We start from the raw sequence: 26,649 nt of genomic DNA, 5'->3' as shown, positions 1-26,649 counted from the left end.
GGTCAGAATTTAAAATAAGAGCTCTGAGACACGAGGTCCTTCTAAAAATCAAATTTCATAAGATCTGATCACCCGCTCGTAAGTTAAAAACACATCATTTTTTTTAATTTTCCGAATTAGCCGTCCCCCTCCCCCCCCCCGATTTTCGAATTGGGGAAACGACCATTTCTAATTTAATCTGGTTTGGTCCCTGGTGCGCCTGCCAAATTTCATCGTCCTAGCTTATCTGGAAGTGCCCAAACGAGCAAAATCGGGACAGAGAGACAGACCGACAGAATTTGCGATCGCTCTATGTCACTTGTTAAATACTAAGTGTAAAAAAAAAATCCGACTAAAAAACTATTCTTCTTGAAAACTTCTGGCAAATCTTCCTCAACCTTTCAAAGATCCACTGTTTCGGATCCATGCTTAGCCACTGCCAATGCCTTAGCCACTGCCTTAGCCACTGCCACTTAGCCACTGCCATAGATTCCAATGCTCTATCTTAGTTGGAAGACTTATCTCCTATTTTTCCAAACTTTCTTTGACTGAAAATTCTAAACACACTAAACAAACAAAAAAACATTAAAAAACAAACCAAAAACTAACAAACATATACTTACCTTTTTGGCTAGTTTTGCTTTAGTACTGCTGACAAGTGAAAAGTCAATATCGTTCAATGTAAAGTTCCCAATATTTTCTAATTTCAAACTTAGCAGTAGGATCCCAGAATTGGAGGGTCGACATTTACCCATCTGAAATACAAACTTAGTAAACAAATATAAATTATACCATTTATTTAGAGGCGATATTATCGACATCTCTTATTTATTCATAATCTATATTATATTATTTATATTTATTATTTATATTATTATATATATTTTATTACTATATTACCTATTTTGTATTTTATTATACATTGATTTTATTTAGAAGCGAAATACACCGAAATTACAGCTTATATTTAGATATTATCGATATCTTTAATTTTATGTTATTTATATATGCCATTTATATTATATTATAATATATATATATATATATATATATATATATATATATATATATATATATATATATATATATATATATATATATATATATATATTCTACATATATACATATATATATATATATATATATATATATATATATATATATATATATATATATATATATATATATATATATATATATATATATATATATATATATATATATATATATATATATATATATATATATATATATATTCTACATATATACATATATATATATATATATATATATATATATATATATATATATATATATATATATATATATATATATATATATATATATATATATATATATATATATATATATAAATATATATATATATATATATATATATATATATATATATATATATATATATATATATATATATATATATATATATATATATATATATATATATTACTTAGAAACAAAATAAATCGATGTTGTCGATATCTTTTATTTTCAATTTATGTTATTCAGTTATATTATGGAATTATTATGTTATATGTTATATTCGATGTTAAATAATTCTGTTGAAATTGTTTATATTTTTATTATTACATTTATATTATATTATTATATATGTTTTGTTATTATATTATGTATTTTATATTACTATATATCTTATTATATATACAATACATAATAAGATAAGTGGAGAGTAGAGATTTGTCGAGAGTGGGAGGAAAAATTATCGTACGAAAAATTGAGCAATTTTCGTGTAGGTATACCCCATCATGTTTTGTAACGACTTTGTTTGTATTAGTGTTTTTTAATGGTTTTTCGTGCTTTAATCGTTTTGGGTGAAATTTTAATTTGAATACTGTAACCGTATTTGTATGTTGTTAATTATATTTATATGCTTTTTTGTTGTTGTTTTTTTTATGTTTTTTTTGTGGCCCTGGCCCCGCAGGTCTCTTTTGTTTCAAATATACTATAATATATTTTACATTTTTCATTTAGAGCCAACATTTTTTCTAAGTCGATGCATTCAAACAATTTTCCATAATCTGCTCACTTAGTTTTTTACTCTTATTGATATTCTACATTTCTTATCTTCCACCAAATTATTGTTGACAACATGATTAAAATATATATATATATATATATATATATATATATATATATATATATATATATATATATATATATATATATATATATATATACTTTATTTAGAGGGGATATTATCGATCTTTTATTTTATATTTATGTTATATTATTTTATTATGGCATAACTTATATTTTCATTATTATAATAATGTTTTATTATCGTATTATTGTACATATTTTATTACTATATTATTTATTTTATCGTATTATATAAATAGGATTATATTCATCCTTTATTTATGAATAGTTTCTGAGACCAAACTGGCTAATCATGATAAAACATAAAACCGCGAAGAAAGGAGGAAAGCGAGAACTTTTTTTTTTAATATTTCTGTCAAGACCTCCGCTTGACCGTCCTCAGAGCAAAATGAAACTGATAAAAAAACAACAAAAACAAACCTTAAAAAAAACCAAAAAGCTAAAACAGGATGACCCTTTCTTAGTAACGGTGAGAGGATAAGTGAATAAAAACACAAATCTAAATAGCATTTCACAATTTCATCTTACGTAAAGCACTCCTCAAGGCTAATCACTATTATCTATATAGTGTCTATATTATCTATATTAGATAATATATATAATACTAGCAATTGGGGTGGCGCTTCGTGCCACCCCAACACCTAGTTGGTGGGGGCGCTTCACGCCCCAATCCCCCCCAAGCCCCCCGCACGCGTAAGTCGTTACGCGCCATATTAGTTACGCGCCATTGTAGTTGTGTCCCTGTGTCCCACCTGTGAATATAGATAGATATATATATATATATATATATATATATATATATATATATATATATATATATATATATATGTTTTTAACTACGTAAAACTTGCGAATATACAACATTCTTCGATGTCCCATTAACTGTGCATATAAATAGATTGTCAGGTTTACCGACTCTTGAACATGCAACACATAATTGTCCATGGGAAAAACAATCCGTATTCAGATCTATACCTCATTATTCTAATGATTGCCCTTGAGCTTTGTTGATGGTGATTGAAATCGAACATTCCCTGTGTCGCCGTCGTCATTTACATATCCCCCTGTGCCCCCCGGCGTCCCCGTTGTAGTTGTGTCCCTGTGTCCCGGTCGTCATTTGTGTCCCCGGTATCCCGGTACATTCGTTTTGAATTGGTATATGATGAAATAATTCAGACGTCATATGTGGACAGACAGACAGACAGACATAACACACAAACAACTTATTTTATATATATATATATATATATATATATATATATATATATATATATATATATATATATATATATATATATATATATATATATATATATATATATATATAGTATACTAGCTGTTGGTGTGGCGCTTCGCGCCACCCCAACACCTAGTTGGTGGGGCGCTTCACGCCCCCCCCCCAAGCCCCCCGGGCGCGTAAGTCGTTACGCGCCATATTAGTTACACGCCATTGCAGTTGTGTCCCTGTGTCCCACTTGTGAATAGATATATATATATATATATATATATATATATATATATATATATATATATATATATATATATATATATATATATATATATATATATATATATATATATATATATATATATATATATACGTTTTTAACTACGTAAAACATGCGAATATACAACATTCTTCGCTGTCCCATTGTCTATGCATATAAATAGATTGTCAGGTTTACTGACTATTGAACATGCAAAATATAATTGTCCATGGGAAAAACAATCCGTATTCAGATCTATACCTCATCATTCTAATGATGTGTCCCTGTGTCCCGGTCGTCATTTGTGTCCCGGTGTCCCAGTTTGTAATTTCTCTTTGAGTTTCCCGGTCGTCATTTGTATTCCCTGTGTCCCGGTCGTCATTTGTGTCCCGGTCTGTAATTTCTATTCGAACAATCCCTGTGTCCCGGTCGTCATTTATATATCCCGCCTGTGCCCCCGGCGTCCCCGTTGTAGTTGTGTCCCTGTGTCCCGGTCGTCATTTATATTCCCTGTGTCCCGGTCGTGATTTGTGTCCGGGTGTCCCAGTCTGTAATTTCTCTTTGAGGTTCCCGGTCGTCATTTATATTCCCTGTGTCCCGGTCGTCATTTGTGTCCCGGTATGTAATTTCATCAGTTGACAAACATGACGTCAGTCCACAAACAACTTCATGACGCATACGGCTCAATCCTTAAAATGACGTCAGTCGACAAACATGACGTCAGTCGACAAACATGACGTCAGTCGACACACAGACATGACGTCACTCGACAAACACACACACAGACAACTTATTTATATTTATATATATATATATATATTTATATATATATATATATATATATTGTGATTCCTCGGCACGCTTTCTGTTCTTACTTTCTCTCTCAGCCGCAAGCCTGTTTTCTTGCTGTTCTTGTGATTCCTCGGCACGCTTTCTTTTCTTACTTTCTCTATCAGCCGCAAGTTTTTTGGCATAGACTCTTTGAGCAGCTTCCTCGGCTGTTGCCATTGTAGGTTCAGTCATTTTACAATTAAACATTTTTCCGTCCAAGATCTTCTTACAATTAAAAATTTGTCTTTGAACGATTTTCTTAAATACCTTTAATGACGTCATCGTCATAGCAAACATGACGACAACTAACTTCATGACGACACGATGACATGACGTCACTCGACAGACCCACAGACAACTTATTTTTATATATATAGAAGATAGATAGTATCTATATTATCTATATACTATAATCACTATTATCAGATATTCTATTTGATTGCACAACATAATTTTGTGGATAAATTGATCAGAATTAATTGATCAGTGGATTAATTGATCAGTGATGAATTGATCAGTGAAAACGATCAACATTAACAATTTCATCATAAATGGGGCTAGGACTCTCCAGTGACCTTTCGGTATTGAGAGCTACCTTTCGGTGTATGTGCTTTTTTTTATCTCAACTGCCTCCCTGAAAACTTGCATGAGACCTTTAACGGGGGGAAATAATGGAGATGCTGTCAAGTAAAATGGAATGGTGTGGATTTTAGCACAAATGTTGACCCAAGGTGGACTCAAAAATCTCAGGCCTTTGCCGTAGCCCCATGGCCTTGTTGATTGAGGACCTATGTTCGGATAACCAATCCCCTAATTGCTGTTGGGTTCTTCCAATATAAAAACGGCCACACGAACAGTGAATTCTATAAACACTTCCACCAAGAATGGGGCTGGTTTTATCTTTAATGGGCTGGTTTTATGTTTTCTGGTTTTATTGTCCACGTTTTCTTCCTTTTTCCGCGATCTTCCTGTTTTATCTTTGGTTTAGAGGCGAAAGAAATTAAAATTAAAGCTTTTACTTACAAGCCAGTCCCTCAAAAAACTAAAGGGAAGCCAACATTATTTCTAAATCGGTGCATTCAAACAATTTTCCACATTGATCTTCTCATTTAGTTTTTACTCTTATCAATTTTCTACATTTCTCATCTTCCTCCAAATTATTGTGTTCAACATGATAAATATTATATTATTATATTTATATGTTATTTATTTATATATATAAATCTATATATATAAAAATAAGTTGTCTGTCTGTGGATGGATCAGGTGACGTCACCTGAAAAAACTGGATCAGGTGACGTCAAAACTGAAAAAACTAAAAAAAAGGCAAAAACTACAAAAAAAACTAAAAACTAATAAAAAAATAAAAAAGCTAAAAAACTAAAAAAACTAAAAAAAGGCAAAAACTACGAAAAAAAATAAAAACTAATAAAAAAGCTAAAAAACTAAAAAAAACTAAAAAAGGGCAAAAACTACAAAAAATACTAAAAACTAATAAAAAAAATAAAAAAGCTAAAAAACTAAAAAAACTAAAAAAAGGTAAAAAACTAAAAAAACTAAAAACTAAAAAAAAACTAAAAAAAAGGAAAAAACTGAAAAATAAGCTAAAATAAAGGTAAAAACCAATAAAAAACTAAAAAAAAAACTGAAAAAAAAACTAAAAAACTAAAAAAAGGCAAAAACTACCAAAAAAAACTAAAAACTAATAAAAAAAGTAAAAAAGCTAAAAAACTAAAAAAACTAAAAAAAGGTAAAAAACTAAAAAAAATAAAAAATAAAAAAAAAATAAAAAAAAGGAAAAAACTGAAAAATAAGCTAAAATAAAGGTAAAAACCAATAAAAAACTAAAAAGAAAAAAAGGAAAAAACTAAAAAAAATTTTCATCTAAAAAACTAAAAAAAAACTAAAAAAGGTAAAAACTAAAAGAACTAAAAAAGAAAAAAATAAATGACGACACTCAAAGAGAAAGCGACCAGGACAAAAGGAATGTTCGATTAGCAATCAACAAAGCACCGGGACACAGGGAGTATAAATGACGACCAGGACATAAGTAAAAAAAAAAACTAACAAAACTAAAAAGAAGGTAAAAACTACAAAAAAAAACTAAAAAAAGGAAAAAACTGAAAAATAAGCTAAAAAAAACTAAAAACTAATAAAAAAAGTAAAAAAGCTAAAAACTAAAAAAAATAAAAAAAATAAAAAAAGGTAAAAAACTAAAAAAAATAAAAAATAAAAAAAAACTAAAAAAAAGGAAAAAACTGAAAAATAAGCTAAAATAAAGGTAAAAACCAATAAAAAACTAAAAAGAAAAAAAGGAAAAAACTAAAAAAAAATTTCATCTAAAAAACTAAAAAAAACTAAAAAAGGTAAAAACTAAAAGAACTAAAAAAGAAAAAAATAAATGACGAGACAAAAGGAATGTTCGATTAGCAATCAACAAAGCACCGGGACACAGGGAGTATAAATGACGACCAGGACATAAGTAAAAAAAAAAACTAACAAAACTAAAAAGAAGGTAAAAACTACAAAAAAACTAAAAAGAAAAAAAAACTAAAAACTAATAAAAAAACTAAAAAATCTAAAAATCTAAATAAACTAAAAAAGAAAAAAAAGGAAAAAAATAAAGGAGAAAAACAAAACTAAAAAACGAATGTATATACAGACCGGGACACCGGGATACAAATGACGACCGGGACACAGGGAATATAAATGACGACCGGGACACAGGGACACAACTACAACGGATACAGATTGTTTTCCCATGGACCATTATATGTTGCATGTTCAAGAGTCGGTAAACCTGACAATCTATTTATATGCAAAGACAATGGGACAACAAAGAATGTTGTATATTCGCAAGTTTTACGTAGTTAAAACCATATATATATATATATATATATATATATATATATATATATATATATATATATATATATATATATATATATATATATATATATATATATATATATATATATATATATATATATATATATATATATATATATATATATATATATATATATATATATATATATATATCTATATTCACAGGTGGGACATAGGGACACAACTACAATGGCGCGTAACTATTATGGCGCGTAACGACTTACGCGCGCGGGGGGGCTTGGGGGGGGGGGGCGCGAAGCGCCCCCACCAACTAGGTGTTGGGGTGGCGCAAAGCGCCACCCCAACAGCTAGTATATATATATATATATATATATATATATATATATATATATATATATATATATATATATATATATATATATATATATATATATATATATATATATATATATATATATATATATATATATATATATATATATATATATATATATATATATATATATACAAGCTGTTGGGGTGGCGCTTCGCGCCACCCCAACACCTAGTTGGTGGGGCGCTTCGCGAACCCCCCAAGCCCCCCCGCGCGCGTAAGTCGTTACGCGCCATATTAGTTACGCGCCATTGTAGTTGTGTCCCACCTGTGAATAGAGATATTGGCGTAGGTTGTATAATTCTGAGAGCTTGCATTCTCAAAAAATTCTGGTGTGGATGGATAGAATTATTACATGGAGAATAATTTGCCGCTACAAGTAATTATTTCTGGAAAAATCTAACTCTAACGTTGGGATTGTATTTATCTCATTTTTTCCAGGAAAACCAATCTTTTCTCAATAGACTCCGGGGAAATTTTAAATTTAGTCGTAAAACAGGCTTTACGTTGGGTGTTGCCTCTGAATTATTTGTCTATATTATTTTTTCTATTGTATGGTAAATGACGACTTATACTTATTGACGACATGACTGCCTGTCCATGGATTATTCTTTATGGTTGATTGTGTGTGGCTATGCTGTTTGACCTATGTGATTGTATGGATGAGTAGGGTTAAGGCCTCATTCAAGTGCTGGTCTATATTAATCACTAATTTAGGAAAACAGTCTTCCTTTTCTCCTTCTGTCTCTATTTTTTTTTTTGTGTTTGTGCTGTTGCATTGGTGATTTCTCTTTTCATGATATATATATATATATATATATATATATATATATATATATATATATATATATATATATATATATGTTTTTAACTACGTAAAACATGCGACTATACAACATTCTTCGCTGTCCCATTGTCTGTGCATATAAATAGATTGTCAGGTTTACTGACTCTTGAACATGCAACATATAATTGTCCATGGGAAAAACAATCCGTATTCAGATCTATACCTCATTATTCTAATGATGTGTCCCTGTGTCCCGGTCGTCATTTATATTCCCTGTGTCCCGGTCGTCATTTGTGTCCCGGTATCCCAGTTTGTAATTTCTCTTTGAGTGTCCCGGTCGTCATTTATATTCCCCGTGTCCCGGTGTCCCGGTCGTCATTTGTGTCCCGGTCTGTAGTTTCTATTCGAACAATCCCTGTGTCCCGGTCGTCATTTATATATCCCGCCTGTGCCCCCGGCGTCCCCGTTGTAGTTGTGTCCCTATGTCCCGGTCGTCATTTATATATCCCGCCTGTGCCCCCGGCGTCCCCGTTGTAGTTGTGTCCCTATGTCCCGGTCGTCATTTATATTCCCTGTGTCCCGGTCGTGATTTGTGTCCGGGTGTCCCAGTCTGTAATTTCTCTTTGAGGTTCCCGGTTGTCATTTATATTCCCTGTGTCCCGGTGTCCCGGTATGTAATTTCATCAGTTGACAAACATGACGTCAGTCAACAAACAACTTCATGACGCATACAGCTCAATCCTTATAATGACGTCAGTCGACAAACATGACGTCAGTCGACACACAAACATGACGTCACTCGACACACACACACACACACACACACAGACAACGGGACAGAGGGAATATAAATGACGACCGGGAACCTCAAAGAGAAATTACAGACTGGGACACTCGGACACAAATCACGACCGGGACACAGGGAATATAAATGACGACCGGGACATAGGGACACAACTACAACGAGGACGCCGGGGGCACAGGCGGGATATGAGACACTTTTTGGCGTTATGAACAATAAATTTACGTGTAGCCCATCTTCAACCGATTCGTCTAATCAGGGTTTCCAGATTGTTATTCATGTTAAAAGAAAATTGGGAGTTTCTATTTCTCCCAAAATGCGTTCCATATTCTTTCTAAAGTGAATAAATAATTGTGACTTTAAACTTTTGAGACAAAATAAAAAAAATTGCTTTTGCACCCCTCAATTTTTTTTTTAAAGTACCTTTTTTGTATCTTCTCTTTCAGAAAAATCTTTGCCCCCCCCCCTAAATGTTTAGTAAATTCGAGCAACCCCGTTGCAAGTAAGTCTAATTCATTCTTAGAATTTTGTCCAGCATTTTAAACAAGCAATGCTTAGTAAAGTTTCTTATTTCTAATTAGCTTTGCCTAAAACGATAAAGACCACTGACAGCTCCTAAAAATATGTTTATATTTTTAATAGGAAAAATCGTAAAAATATAATAAATTTACATTAAATAAATTACACTATTTATATATAAATTTTATAACAGTAGTTTATTATATTTATTCATTTTATTTTATTTACTTATTTAAAATAAAATCACAATTTTATAATTTTTATATAAAATTTTGTAATAAATAATTAGATAAATTTTGTAAAATAAACTATGTTAAATATACAAAAAAATATTAAAATTAGAAAAGCTTAGAAGGAAAGTCTAAGTTAAGAGACCCTCGAGTGGCACCATGGACAACTTTTGAGAATGAACGGAAAAGCGCATCAACAGAATTAATTCTACCGGACATGGAAGAAATATACCTAAGAAGCACCCTACCTCTCATAGCAGAAAAAGAAAGTTTTTTTTAACTGAAAGTAAAGAGCGGCATTAAAACTTAAAGCTAAAACAAATAATTCTGCATACGAAAGGGGCTGTCCCCTCATCGCTAAAGCTTTACGCTAAAGCTTGACTCTGTCACAAATCTACTTTTTGAAGTAATAAAAAACTTTAGCGTAAAGAGCAGGGCATTGAGGAGGGGACAGCGCCTTTCACATACGGAATAATTTCTGTTCCGTTTTAACCCGTTTTTAATGAAAAGTTTTAATGCCGCTCCTTAATTTCTATTGAAAAACTTGTTTTCTTTTATTTCTGAAAATTTTTCAACTAATGGAGGTTCGGATTCGGCTCATCATTCATGAAAAATTAAGACAAAATTAGCATATTGATTTTGGCAAAGTATTCTTCCGTGCAAAATTTTCTTTGTTAACCAACAGAAACTATCTTCCCAATGTGAAAATCTCCCCGTATAAAACAACCTACTCCAACACCGAAAATGCTTTCCTTGAAAAAATATCTGTATACTTCTCAATAACTAATAAAATATGTAAACAATAGGCAAAGTTCAAAGCTTGTAGTCATAGCCCCGTGGGTGTTGAGGGGTCAAGTTATATCACAGAACGAAGCTATTATATCTTTCAACTATTTTGAACCAAAATTGGCTATCTAAATTTTTGTATTGAAAGACTTTGGTGAAACAATGGGCCTTCGAGGAGGACTGGCTTTTTTCCAATGCTGTTTTCCAATAATTAATTTAATCAATTAAGAATGGCACTATAATTTTTGCTTTCCGATCAAATGATGTCTCTCCAGGTTTTCTACGATCACTTATTCGAAACAAGCAACCCCGAGGGAAAAGAATTAATAAACACGAATCCGTGGATTTATTTTTCTGTAAAAAAATATGTAAAAATCCGCATTTTTTGTATATATGAGCTTAAAACTTCTACAGTAGGGTTCTCTGATACCCTTAATTTCACTGTTAGATTTTATTTACGACTCCCAGAATTTTTGGGGGCGTTTCCCCCCTAAGTTCGAAAATTAGGAAAATTTTATCAGACTCGCAAATTTTAATGGGTAGCAGTAAACTTAATTAATTTTACATATTTTCAAAAAGCATCAGAATTCAATGGAACTATTATTATAAAGAAGCTATTTCTTCTAGGTTCTTTAAATATTTTTCTTCTGGCAAATATTCTTCCTCCTGGCAAAAAATACAACCTTCAATGAGTAATACCGAATTTAATGAAATCCATATATCGAGAATTAGCATAATAAGTCAATTTTGTGGATATATCCATTGGTATTCAATTGGTATCCTAGCCGAGTCGGTTGGTGCGCTGGATTTGGGATCCTTTGTCTGAAAGGACGCGGGTTCAAATCCCAGTGTACCCAATTGTTCAGTTTGGGACGGGAGTCAGTGGCGTGACTCTGTAAGCTTAGCCAGAGTCGACCCAGCTTTAAATGGGTACCTGGAGAAATCTGGGGAAGGTAAACAGGAAGGGTGTGCGAAAGCACAGGATGGTTGGCCCCCAACCCCCCATTGCACTTCCTGGCTGAAGGGCCAAGAAACGGAGATCAGCACCGCCGGTAGGGACTGTAAAGTCTAATGCCGTATCCTTTACCTTTACCTTTATCAAAATTCTATCTTTTAAAGTTTTGGTTACTATTGAGACGCTTCGCTCCTTATTACGTATATGAGGGGCGTTACCCCCTTCTCAACACCTCGCTCTTTACACTAAAGTTTTTGGCACTTTTAAAAAGCTTCTTATTGTTCTAATTAAACAAACCTTGTATTTCAGTAGTCGACCTGAAAATATTGGAGAATTCGAACAGTAGCGTAAAAAGCGAGGTGTTGAGGAGGAGGTAACCCCCCTCATATATTATCAATAGAAGACATATAAGACATAAAACAAAGAAACGCTCTACCTCTTATATCTATTATACCTCCTGAGAGCTTAGAAAGAAAAATAATGTGGATTTACGAACTAAAAGGCTTCATATAGATAGATATAAAGGCTTCATACAGGTAGATTTCACTTGCGCCGTCCGGCTAGCAAAACATCTCACCACAGTTTAGCTTTATATTTGTGCGCGAAAGTTGGTTCTGAAAATGGTGAAAATTATATTGACTTATGCAGTTGTTTTCGCTCTATTCTCGAGTCTAATCACTCCCATTGAAGCCGTCGTTGTGCCAAAAACTGACTTAATAAAGCTGCGTTTCCTTTCCACTGCTTTGGCGCCATCTACCTTGACTACGCTAAGTACATTGCATTTACTGCGAGAAGTCACAGATGGCCCACCGTTCACAGGTGGAAACAAACCGACACGAAGGAGACATGAATGTTGGGCAGGAAGAAATGAAACGAGAAGGCGTACGGGGTGAGCTATTTCGGTAGTAGTAACAAACCGTGACAATTGTCCTTCGTCAAAACAAGTGTTTGAGCGAAATCTAGAAAAATCAAGATGTCCGAAACACATAAAATACCCGGTCTGAAGAGATTTGACGAAACCCCCATTTGCACCATCCAGGACAGCCCGTCCGTTCTTAAGCCGATAGTGTTCCATAGACCAACCATGCCTAATTTCCTCTTGGCTAACTGTCGATCCCTATTAACAAGATGGAAAACTTGGAAGTCCTGCTCCGTAGCAGTAACATCGCCGTTGCTACTGTGACAGAAATTTGGAACCTCGACGAGGCTAAAGGACGGACTGATGGATACAACTCATTTCTAAGTACTCGAAATAGCCAAGGCGACAACAGGCTCGACGGCGGTGTAGGAATTTATGCGCGGAAAGACATATCGTGTAAACCCCTAACTGAACTCACAAATCGAGAATATGAGGTTATACGGGTAATATGCAAAATCACGGGCTTGTTTCGTCGTCTCTCGTTTGTGATAACGGCATCTGTATATTAGACTGAAAGTGCAAAAAACAGGCGTGACCTAGTTTTCTACCGCCAAACAACGGTTAAACAACGATACAACCAACTACCTCCAAACAACGATACACTTAGAAGCCGATATAGCAGTCCTGCTCTTATAATTGTTGGCGATCTTAACCAGACATAGAAAGCTTATCTAGCCTCCAGTCTTTCTCTAAATCAGATTGTGAACTTTCCCACTCACTCGTCTAGCAGTTACCTTGATCTGACACTTACAAACACTGAGGACCTATACCAACCCCCCGACATCGCTTGGACTAGTCAGCTTGTCTGATCACTACGCCCTGTTTCTCAAAGGAAAGAGTTCTGTGAGAAAACCTAACCTTTCACGGATCACTAATAGACCAATAACTGACTCTGGAATCCGTGAACATGGCCGCTGGATTACCGAAGTGAAATGACCGAGAATTACCGAGTGAAAAATTGTACTCCAAATACCTCGATATATTTCCAACAAAGACTGTGGTTAAAAGTGAATCCGACAAGCCATGAATTACGCCCACTATTAAGGCCCTGATCCGTGAACGCAGCCGCCTTTACTCGAGGGGCAAGGAAAATCAAGGAGCGACCAAAAGAAACCCAATAGTTAACATGATCAGGAATGCAAAACGCAAATCGTGAAAAAATTGACCCCCCGCTCAACATTGAACTTGCAAAGTGGCACCATTCAATCAAAGCGATAAGTGTTAATGCTTCGAAAACCAATGTCAAAATATTTGACGATAATGGGCGAATACTGGGGTCTCGTGACGTTAATGCATTTCTCACCTCCGTTTGTATCACTTTTCCTGCCTTTACCGCCCCCCCCCCCCTGAGGAGAAAGCCTCGCTTCTTGATGATTGTCCCAACGAAGGAACAATAGCACTCAGTGAATTTGAGGGTATAGTGAAATCAGGAAAGTGAAGACAAACGCCTCTCCTTTCCCAGACGAAATACCTGCAAAGCTCATATGTGAATTTTTTTTGTTCCTAGCCCTGCCACTCTCAGTTATTATAAACCAGTGCTTTGCATCCGGGATCTTCCCTAGATCATTGAAAAATCCCACATCCGTGCAACTCCCTAAGTGAATCCGCACAAGTCGTGTGATGACAAGACCTATTTCCCTAACGCCACGCCTAGCAAAAGTGAAAGAATCGTTCATCTTGCGGTTACTACTAGAGCAAGTAAGTGAGACTATCCATAAATGCCAATATGGCGGACTCCCAAAATGTGGGACGTTTATATACATATCAGAATGTACGATTAGATCCTGAAGTGGCTTGAAAAGCAAGGCTGTTTTGTCGACCTAGCCGCCATCGACTTTATAAAGCTTATGATCTCCTATCACCCCTAGTGGCCTGTCAAAACCTGAAACAAATGGGTGATAAAGGACAAACGCTAGCCATTGTGCTTGATTTTCTTTCTGAAAGACAGCAAAAAGTATTTGCTTTCCACGAAGCGGACTGTGACTCAGAGTGGAGTAGAATAATCTGCGGTGCCCTTCAAGGGACGAAACTGGCAGGAATAACGTTTCTTGCCATCATTAACTACTTGCTGGTGGAACATAACGATAAATACAAATTTGTCGACAACTTGTCGCTCTTACTCACCTATCTTCTTCATGGCAGTGTCCCCACCAAACAATTCCCTAAAATCACTTTCGATCTACTAAGTTCACAGTGCTCTGATACGAAATTGACCATTAACTCTGTTAAGTCAAAAATACTTAGACTGAACCCGCTAAAGAGAGACTTCATCCCCCTGAAATTCCTTTCCCTGTTATGAGTGAGGTAAAATACTAGGTTTCATTTTCTCACATGACTGCACCTTTACTACCCGTATTAATAATGTGACCCGTAAAGCTAATTCATCTCTGCAAACCCTTTCAAAAATGTGTCGCTTCGGCTGCAACTCCCACAGTCTTCTTCGGGTATATCTCTGCTACACATGTCCCATACTTGAATACGCCTGTCCCGTCTGGGGCCCGTCACTATTAAGAACCGCCTATCTAATGCAGGAACTGGAGTCGGTCCAAAAATGGGCAGCCAGGATCTGCCTGAATAATAGACATTTCCTACTACGATGCCCTAGCAACCCTAGAATCCAAAGTTTGGAACTCCGTTTGGGTGACCTTATCCTGAGGTATTGCACAATGCTGCTAATATCTAACCCTGCTCACCGTGACATTTGACCCCCAGAAGCCCTGTCTGTTAACCGTACGAGACAGAAGCTATGACTTGTGCCTCTGCGTACTCGGAAAAACCTCTACCAGAACTCTTTCGTCCCTTTTTCTCACGTCATTATATAATAGCACACAACAACATTTTTTGTAGTTCAACATCAAATTAGTCATTTCAGCTACGATTGTTGTTTAAATAAACCCTCTCTCTCTCTCTCTCTCTCTTTCTCTCTCTCTCTCTCTCTCTCTCTCTTTCGCCCTGACGTTTATGTAAACGTTTGTAAGAAAGCTGACGTTTCTTATGTAAAAAACGTTTCAGCCAGAGTATCTGAAGCCAGAAAGTAGAGAGCTAACGGCTATAAGAGCCAAACGTTATCTGAGTTGGACATCCAATCCTAAAGGTATGTTTTGATATAAGCTACAACTGGCCCAATGGATTACAAGCACATAACTAGGGTTGTAAGATAATTATTGCCTATCCACAAAGTGACACATAAACGTCAAGTCAAGTGAAAAAACTCTCCGCATTTTAACACTAAAGGCTATCATTTTTGATTTTTCATTAATTTATTTGATTTTTCATTTTTCAATTAATTTAGCAATTGATTATAATTAGTAACTATTAATAATTAATGGTACATTATATCAAATCGTTGGTTCTAAAGAAGCTTATAGTGCTCCGAAGTAGTCTCCACGGTTTATTTTATGCATTTAATATTAAATCACATACATATTATGCTACATTTAATAATCGTTGGAAGTATATTAATAGTTTCTCTTGTAATTGTACCATGCACAATACAACTAAAATGCAAAATGTCTCTTGTGGTGGGCGATACTTCCCTTAAACTATTTAGGTGGAGCGCATACCAAGTGATACAAACATTTTCATTCTTTTATAGACGACGGCTCTTTGAGACTTTAGGGTTACTGGGTAGTCTATTTTAGTTTATATAAATTAAATAAAAATTAAATGTTATTTTTTAAAATTCAAATTTTTTAAATAATTTTTTTAATAAAAATTAATGATTTAAATAAAAATTTAGATATTATTTAAAAAAATTTAACATAAAATTAAAATAATAGGGTTACTGCGTGTACTGTGTAGTCAATAATTATCAAAATAATAAGAAATTTACACCAAACGCTTCACCAGGTGTTTGAATGAAGGGTTGAGAAGCGTGGGTTTTATTTTAGGCATGGGTGGCTCTTTACTTACAATTCATTGGAATGAACATTTTGACATTAATATTCAGAAAAATTTGAAATGCAGGTGTTTATTTGTCTTGGTCCGTATTACTTTAATATGAACCTATTGGCTGTACTGAGAAGATATTGTATTTAACAATTTCTCTGTTTTTTTCCTTTTTATCAGTAAATTCTTACATTTTACAGATAATCCTGAAACAGTAAATGGCAGAAAGAAATATAACTAATTAGCGACAAAAACAAAACAAACTTATGAGGTCAGAATGTCAACCGACACCTTTTTTTCACAACAAAAAAAGAAGAAAGAAAACATGGAAAAAGCGGAAAAGAAAGAACATGAAAAGGGACATAAAAAAGACAAGCTAAAAATTTACCAATTCTACTGAGTCATTTTCTCCCATTAATAAATAAGAGTTCGGCAGGGTCTTCTGAGACGTGATATCCTTGGCATCATCAAATTCAATGAGGCTTCCTTCAGTCGTCTTTTTTCTCTTTTCTTTCTTTACTCTAGCTTTTTTCTTTGATGCTCCTTCTATCTCTACCATCAGATTAGACTCCTCCTAGAAAAAAAAGGTTTATTGTAATTCTACAATCTATATTGGGAAAAAAGAAAGTATAAATGTTAAACAAACCAGAACACAACATACAAAAGACTTTTGTCGTCGAGAAAGAGGCTCTTAATAGCTAAACTTACATAGACTACGACGCCTACTGGTGAAGAGGGCAGCAATGGTAAACCTCCACGTCGGACGATCCTGATCCAGAGACGAATAGATGTACCACAAATATATATATATATATATATATATATATATATATATATATATATATATATATATATATATATATATATATATATATATATATATATATATATATATATATATATATATATATATTTGTTAGTAAGAGACCATATCATATGAATGTGAATTGGAGTTTGTCACATTAATATGTGAATCATTAAAATTCAAAGCTCCGCTGTCGAAATTTGAATAATCAATTTATATAAATATCTTACAGTTCTTTCAATAAAATTTTCATGTATTAGTATTTATATAACTAAACCCGCTTCTTCGATGGATTTTTTTCTGCTAAGAAGCTACTGATCAGAAAAGAAAAAAAAATCAAACAGTTCTTGTAAATGGCATAATCTGTGGTGTGTAATAGACCAGGGACAAACATGTGAGTATGAATATGGGCAGAGAATGGAAGATTTAAACTTTAGATAAGGTTTTTTTTTCGGATGGGAATTTGTCGGCAAATTATATTATTATCGTATCGCTGCGATAACGATATATAAGTATCAATATCGGACCCTAAATATTCATATCGGTCAGACCCTAGTTAAACTAGGTTAGGGAAACTGTCCAAATACTAATAATAGAAAACTATCCAAATATCAAATTAAAGAAAACGCATTTTATTTGATAATTTGTTTTTGGTATTTTTGAAACTCAATGATTTTTAAATCATTAAATATACGTTTGTTTTTATCATAAACAAAGAAAATCAAATTTTCAAAATGACAATCAATTTTGAAACAAACAATTTTTAAGACTAATTGTTCGTTTTAAATAATTTCCAACTATTAAAAAAACATAATTATTGAAAAATAGTTTCTTTTCGACTACTAATTCACTTTTACAATTTTAAAAGCATACTTATTTTGGTTCTTCATGCTTCTTTTAAATTCCGTTCCGATGGTATCAACTTTTATATATTGTTCCGAGCAACCAAAAATTATCTGGCTTTAGGCAAAAATTTTTCTTAAAGCACAAACATTACCTCTGAATTGTATAACTCTTCAATATTTCACCGTCACCAATGGAAAAGCGTCCTTGGACGTCAATGAACGTGAGTTTGGCGCCCAAAATTCATGACACCCCTAAGAGTCAAATATTGTTTTTCTCCGTTCATTTTAAAACCTCCTAAGTTTCAGTTACAACTTCAAATTTCAAGTTTTCAGTTTGAAACGTGAGTTTGACACCCAAAATTCGTCACACCCATTGTTCTCTCCGTTCATTTTTATACTTCCTCAAGTTTCATTTACAACTTCAATTTCAAGTTTCAGTTTGAAACCTCGGTTTGAAACGTGTTTGACACCCGAGATTCATGACACCCCTAAGAGAGTCAAATATTGTTTTTCTCTGTTCATTTTAAAACTTCCTAAAGTTTCAGTTACAACCTCAATTTCAAAGTTTTCAGTTTGAAACTTCGGTTTAAAACGTGAGTTTGACACCTGAAATTCGTGACACCCCTAAGAGCATAAAATATTGTTTTTCTCCGTTCAGTTTCAAACTTCTTGGGTAAATATTCTGGACCAAGTTGAGCTTATACAGTGCATCAATTTGGGAAGAAAATTTTGATGACATTGGTTCATAGCTAAACAATTAGATTTTTCCACAGATGTAGACATGTAGACAGAGTCAAGAGAAATTCAGCGAAGACAAAAAAGGGATAAAAATCCGGCTGTATTGATTCGCAAAGTACGATTCTTTTTTTTTAACCAAAGCCTGACCTTTTTTTTAATAAATGACCCTGAATACATTTTATTTAAGGAAACTAATGGTTAAGACAATCGAAAGACATGAATGTAACTTCATATTTAAGGGTATCTACAGTAGTAGTAGTAGTAGAACAATTTTACTAGAAATAAACATTCCTTAATCAATAGCACAATATAAGCGAAGCTTGCGAGGCTGTGCTAAATTCAAGGGAAAAAAAGAGAATATGGAGAATGAGAGAATATGGAGAATGTGGAGAATGAGACCATATACCGAAATCAACAAACATAAAAAACAAAAACATAAACTACCTTGCGTGACCCCAAGACAACAAAAAATAACAAACAAAAAATTACATAATTATTACAAATGAATAACCTATCGAAAATTTATTTTATGTATTCTATTTCAAAACGCATTAAGAATGTGGATCCGTTTGGCTCCATCCCAACGGAAGACAAACAATCTTGCACAGACTGGATATTTTAACAAAAAGTTCAGATTTTCCTAAAATTCCCATTAAAATCCAACATTTTAGCTATTGAGCAGAAAAAATGGAAAAAAAATTTCCACAATTTACTAATTATAAAATTATGTCAGTTGAAAAACAAAATGAAATTATGCCCCCCCCCCCCCAAAAAAAAAAAAATGTTTCGAAAAGAAAATTATTCAATGAAAAGCTAAGAGCCGCATGAATACTTATAGTCATTTAATATTTCAAACTGAAAATGAAGGCAAATGTTATGAATGAACAAATGAAACCAAAAACAGGCAAAAAACAATATTTCAAAAAATTAAAACTTAAAGATACTACGATGGATGAATAGATGAATCCTAAAACAACAAGAAATGAATACTCAGGTAGGGTGAATTATCAGGTGCGAATTCTGTCCATAGATATGTCATTAAAAAAGATCTCAGTTTTATGGACACTTCAAGCACTAAATCACTACTACTAATAATAATTCGCTGCAGTACCAAGCGAACAGCTCCGCACGCTCCTAATTCACCCTAATCTATCTAAAGCTTCGCTCTTTAAGCCCTTCCATGCAGTTCGTATTTTCTTTAAATCCTCCCTTATCATCTTTACCCATTCCATACGGAGACGACCTCCTTTTTGTTTAGCTAACGATGAATGTTTCAGCAATCTGTCATACTTTATCTGTAAAACGTGGCCTAGCCATCTTAGCCGTCCTAGAAATCGGGATCGAACCACATTTTTATACACATCATTCTTCACTTCAACCGCAGACTGAATCGACTGAGTTTGGCTGCACGGGTTCTTTATTACACATTTCGTTGAAAAAACTCACTGAAAGGCGACCAGATCGATATTTGTCCTCAACTATCTTCCGCCTATCTTTTAAGCCATAAACATCATCATTTGATATACGGTCAGTCATACGGGTACCTCTTAGACAATTCCTATCAAAAGCCCTTAACCTTCTTTCCGAAAGCCTTCTTTCTCAGGCTTTCGGAGCAGCTACGTTTCAGAACAATATTTGATCACTAACACTACCGTAGCTTCCAATAATCTAATCTTGGTTCGCTAACATATCTTGCTATTTTTACAAACGGTTTTCAACGGTGGAAAAAGATACCCTAGACGGTCGCTATTCTACCCTTAACATCCTAACTGAACCCATCTTTGCTGATAATACAATTCAGGTAAGGGAAGCTGCCCACTTGATCGATCTTTTCATTACTCATCATCATCTCTTCATTTCAATGCCTTCCAATATTCTAATATTAGTTGGCTATATTACAACTAGTACATTCAAAGCGTTTTACTGAAAGTTGCAGCAAAAGGTTCAAAAATTACACCAGGAGGTCGGGCAAAATTACTACACAAGAAGAAGAAATACAACAAGAGACTTGTTGAAGTTATATTACTGATTCTAAATAACCATCATAAGTAAAGCAGATATATTAATCAAGGAAAAGCTTTGATCAAATGCTCAAAGCATAGCAGACATATTTAATCAGGGAAACATTTTTCCTAGGGAAAATCCTTGCTCGACTTGCCGGTGCATCAAAGTGAAGCGAACAGACAAAGAAAACAAAATAAAATGATCTAAAACTAGACAAATTTAGTGTGTAATAGAAATGTTACAAGTAAATGGTAATAGAATAGAAATATTGAAAGAAAAGTTAATAGAAAACATTACCGTTTTGTTTTTCTTCTTCTCTTTCCATGACTTTTCCAGAATTTAGTGAACAATAGAAATATTCTAGGTAAACGGTAATAAACGATAATAGAATAGAAATATAAAAAAATAAAAAAATAAATAAACGGTAATAGAAAGCATTACCGTTTTGTTTTTATTTTTCTTTTTCTTCTTCTCTTTGAGTGGTTTTTCCAAAACTGAGGTATCGCCATTTTCAGATTTGAGTTGGAAATTTGTTTCTATTGACTTAGGTAGTTCTTTCTGTCTTGCTACCTGATTGTTCTCACGTCCGTTTATTATACTAGAAAAAGTGAAAATAGCATTTAAATTGAGCCGTTCAGAGGCCTACTTTAACAAGTTTATAAACCAAACAGTAGAGTAAAATTTGACAAAAAAAAAATGCGTAAATTAAACACATGCACAGGTCATATAAGGATAAAAAACATAATTCTTTAATGTTTGTTTTGTCCATAATTTTGTAGTTCTCTAGCGTTATTAGTTGTTTAATAACGTTTGTTAATTTTTGTGTTTGATTTAAACAAAATTTTTAGCATTTGTTTTATCTATTTACTTATTTTATCCATTAATACACTATTGTTCAAGCGTCCATTTATTACAGTGCACAGGATATAACTTAAGCCATTACTTGAACTATCTAGTTTGGAATGTTCGAAGAAGAGAAAATTCGCAAAAGTACATAATTCATTTACTTAATACATTCAATTACTTAACTTACATAATACAAATACATTTAATATTTGTCATTTTAAGTAACAAAAATATTTGTAAGGAACAAAGGGTTTCTCTACGTTGTTGAATGTTTCTTATTGGGTTACTTAATAGAATTAATTCGTAATTTTTAGTGTTTGTTTTCAACACTATTTTTAGCGTTTTTTAACAGTATTTATTTATTTATGGTGCCTTATTAATTATTACCTTATTATTCTCACGCTCATTTATTATACTTGACAATATATAACGTTTATAGATTTTGTTAATAATCGAAAATTTTGTTAAGAATTGGCTTAACAGGAGTAAGTACTAGTCTTCGTTCCGGGGGCAAGACAGTTTAGAACCACCACTGATTAATATTAAATACACTTAAAATATAAATATTCAAGAGGGTTCAAAAATTTTCTTTTTGACAGTTTCAAGAAAATATAAAATTGTGTATAAATTTTTAGTAAGACCTAGATTGACATGGTAATGTCAAAAAGGCCATTCCAAAGCCATAGTTCTTTGTTGGCACTGCCCGTTTTCACAACAGAAATGAAAAAAGAGAAAAGAAATTGCCTCGCATTCTTTTGCTAATCTTGTCAAAAGATACATGTGCTATATCATCTTAAATATGAAGATGAAGTTTTGTCAACAATTACACTAGATTTAGCGATTTCCTACCATTTGAGCCTTTAAACATGTCTCTATGTTTCAGTGCTCCGCTTGTGGCGGCGAAAAAAAGCAAAATAAAAAAAGGAGCTTCTTATAAAAAAGTGCTTTTCCTTGTTGCTAAAGATAGAGGACTATAATTTTTCTATGTCGGGTTTTCAGCGTCTTCAATGGCCTATCATTGAGGGAAAGACGCGTTGTGTTACACCCAATCGTAGCCAAACAAGACAATGAACATGGTTTTGGACTTCCTAATTAACACATTAGACTTCCCTATTCTTATCCTATAGGGCCGGGGAGGCACCCTTCAACTTTGGCGTTCGCTGTAAGGGTTGTATTGAAGTGTTTTGTCACATGTTATTACGATGTCCAAAAAGCCTGCTTCAACTTCCACTACCTCCACCATTTCACGGCGCAGATCAATTCATCATTGTTTTTGTTCATCACTCAGCATTTTTGGCCCCAATTTTGCACAGCTTTTCTCACATTGAGATTCTCAGATACAATGTTGTGTGCTGACGAGTTACACATAAGAAGTTTCCCGATATTAACTGTAGACCTAATCGATAGTTTGGCTGCAAGAATTCTTACTTGACAGGTTTTCGTTGAAAAAACTCGCCAAGAGCATCCAGATCGAACTTTGTCCTTAACGGTCTCCCACTTGTCTTAAGAGTCCTTACGCCAACGAAAAACGTCGACATTGGACATGAATATGTCTCTGCAGGTCTCATCAATCTAGGATAGAGTCTCTGAAGTTGTTCTACCTAAGAGAAGCCCCAACTTGAAGGCATATTGCTGCTCTATCATTCACTCCATTTTCCGCTTTTGACCCGGAGAATAAAATGAAAAATCACACGATACACAACGATTGATTCTAATTCTCTCACTGCTCTGAATTGATGCACACACGGTGCAATGTCTAGTCAAGGCCCCTACCATCGATACGACCCACAGAGAGAGCTCTGTTGATGACTGAGATCTCTTGCAGCAGGCAATCTAATACTTTTGTAGGCATATTGTAAATCAAATTATAGTAATTGTATGATGTTTCATCATGAGTCAAAGAATATAAAGTTAGTTCTATCTGCAGCTTACAATTCTTTGTAATTGTTTATATTTTTAATTTATTGTAATTTCTGTTCGTTTTGAGTTTCATTTATTTATTGATAGTGATTTGTGGTAGTTTTATATGACTTCATTTTTGCTAATTCTTGGCTTAATGGAGCTCTTTACTTTTCTTCGAAAAACTTGTTTTGTGGAAAGTTTTTTAAATGAATTTCTGTTCTTTTTTGATTGACATACTTTTTCCATGGAAAAAATAATGTTTTATATCTTTTCATTTTTTTTCTATAAAAATCGATAGTATGGATTAGTAACAATTGTTAATCCTGACACAAACAGTATTTTTGAATTTAGTTGTATAGCTTCCTGACAAATAAAACCTGACCTGACAAATATCACTCCCAAAAGAATCGATCTATGCTCTTTGACAACCTGGATACACTTATAATCTTTTTATTTATTTAAATTGTAAAATCAGAAGTAGCAATCGTAGTATCCCCAACGTTTCAACTTATAACCCCCAGGCGTTTTCAATACACTGCTGAGGTGTCTTATTGGCAACCACTTAACACAATGCCTTTTGATTTATTTTAAAGCAACATTTAGTTTTAAAGCATAGAGGGTCAATTGCATAATTGTGGGGAGTTGACATACCTGATATCCCTAAAGACATTGTTGCTTGACCGTTCTACTATGCTGAACAAAATGGCTGTCTCAAAAATTTTGATTGGATTTGATTTGGAAAATGAAGGGGCTTGGGAGAAGGGCTGCTTTCCCTCCAATCTCTTGTTACTCTTAAAAAGGGCATCAGAATTTGTTATTTTGAATTGTATTAGCTCCTTTAAAAGTTTCAACGATATTTCTAGTTATTATAGAGTGGGGCTGCCTACGATATTGCTTATATGCCCCTTTGAAAACCTGCATGACTACACCTTTTTCCTTTATCTGAAACAACTAAACGTTCCCTATAAATTTCATCTTAATATCATTGGCGTCATTAGTTACAGTAACTGTAGTGGAAATATTAAAAGCATACATATAGTGCCTTCTGCCTAGTTCAAAATACCCTACAACAGTGGTTCTCAACCGGGGTCCACATGGACCCTAGGGGTCCATGTAATATTTCCGGGGGTCCACGGGCAAAACACAACAATTTGGGGGTCCACAATGATATTTTGGGGGTCCATGAAGAAAACCAACTCAGAACGCTCTTTATTTTTAAAAATTCAATTTCTACTGTAATTTACTGTTCACTTTATATTGTGTTCACTGTGTGATACACCGTCAACACTTAGTTGCAAAGAAAATGAGTGCACATCTGCATGATGCCCTTACTGTTGTAATAAAAGTAGTTAACCATATTAAATCAAATTCTCTCCAAGACCACCTTTTTCGTGAAAAATTAAATAAAAAAAACTAGTTTTTTTAACTGAAAGTAAGGAGCGACATTAAAACTTAAAACGAACAGAAATTACTCCGTATATGAAATGGGTTGTCCCCTCCGCAGTCCCTCGCTCTTTACGCTAAAGTTTGACTCTTTGCCACAATTCTACTTTTAAAAACTACTAAAAACTTTAGCGTAAAGAGCGTGGGACTGCGGAGGGGACAACCCATTTCATATACGGAGTAATTTCTGTTCGTTTTAAGTTTTAATGTCGCTCCTTACTTTCAGTTAAAAAAACTAGTTTTTTTTATTTAATTTCTGAACGTTTTTGAATTAATGCATGTTTGATTTTGGCTCTCCGCACATAAATTATTGAAATGAAATTAGTATATTAATTTTTTTTTTGGCTAAATGGCTTTCTCTTAGTTTTGATCAGACGATTTTGAGAAATAAGGGGTGGGGAAGGAGGCCTAGCTGCCCTCCAATTTTTCGGTTACTTAAAAAGGCTACTAGAACTTTTAATATTCAACGAACGTTTTTATTAGTAAAAAATATACGTAACTTAAGAATTAACTTACGTAACAAACTTTTATATTCTTATATTTTTATTATGTGTACGAGGGGGTTTGTACCCTCGTTAATACCTCGCTCTCTACACTAAATCGTAAGTTTTGTTCCAATTCTTTAAGAATGACCCCTAAATCAAATAGGCCGTAGAATAAATAGTTGAAATCACTAAAAATATTTTAGCATAAAGAGCGAGGTATTTATCTCCTCCTAAATACCTCGCTCTTTATGCTAAAGTATTTTTAGAACCCTTCATATGCGTAATAATCTCTGTTTGTTTTAAATTTCAATGCTATTCCTTACTTTCATTTGAAAAAACGTTTTCATGTTTATTTTTTCATTGTTTTTTTTTTTATAGTAATGCTAGAAAATCCTGCGCCCTTTTCATTGAATTTTTTTCCCCCATGGCATATTTCTCCAAGGAAAGATCCTCCCACATAGCCCCCTCCATCAACCCTACCCCCAAAACCAAAAAAATCCCCCTGAAAACGTCTGTACACTTCCCAATAACCATTATTATATGTAAACACTGGTTGAAGTTTGTAACTTGCAACCCCTCCCCCAGAGACTGTGGGGGAGTAAGTCATCCCCAAAAACATAGTTATTAAGATTTTCGATTATTCCAAACAAAATGGCTATCTCAAAATTTTGATCCGTTGACTTTGGGAAAAAAATGAGCGTGGGAGGGGGCCTAGGTGCCCTCCAATTTTTTTGGTCACTTAAAAAGGGCACTAGAACTTTTCATTTCCGTTAGAATGAGCCCTCTTGCGACATTCTAGGATCACTTGGTCGATACGATGACCCCTGGAAAAAAAACAAAAAAAAAACAAAAAAACAAACAAATAAACACGCACCCGTGATTTGTCTTCTGGCAAAAAATGCAAAATTCCACATTTTTGTAGATAGGAGCTTGAAACTTCTACAGTAGGGTTCTCTGATACGCTGAATCTGATGGTGTCATTTTCGTTAAGATCCTACGACTTTTAGGGGGTGTTTCCCCCTATTTTCCTAAATAA

At 33.6% G+C, this 26,649-nt stretch overlaps 1 protein-coding gene across 1 annotated transcript in view; it reads right to left on the bottom strand.

Annotated features, from left to right (window-relative positions):
• The window catches only part of LOC136039557 (AP-3 complex subunit delta-1-like), a 206,770-nt gene that overhangs the window by 59,627 nt on the left and 120,494 nt on the right, over positions 1–26,649 (bottom strand). Inside the window, exons 16-18 of the mRNA XM_065723397.1 lie at positions 21,379–21,535; positions 16,934–17,119; positions 603–734 (exon numbers count right to left, since the gene is read on the bottom strand). Of these exons, the coding sequence (XP_065579469.1) occupies positions 603–734; positions 16,934–17,119; positions 21,379–21,535 (475 nt within the window). The remainder of the gene's footprint in view (positions 1–602; positions 735–16,933; positions 17,120–21,378; positions 21,536–26,649) is intronic.

The sequence above is a fragment of the Artemia franciscana genome, chromosome 19 (genome assembly GCF_032884065.1).
Source record: "Artemia franciscana chromosome 19, ASM3288406v1, whole genome shotgun sequence".
In the NCBI taxonomy this organism is placed as follows: domain Eukaryota; kingdom Metazoa; phylum Arthropoda; class Branchiopoda; order Anostraca; family Artemiidae; genus Artemia; species Artemia franciscana.
This window is presented reverse-complemented; position numbering and strand designations above follow the sequence as displayed.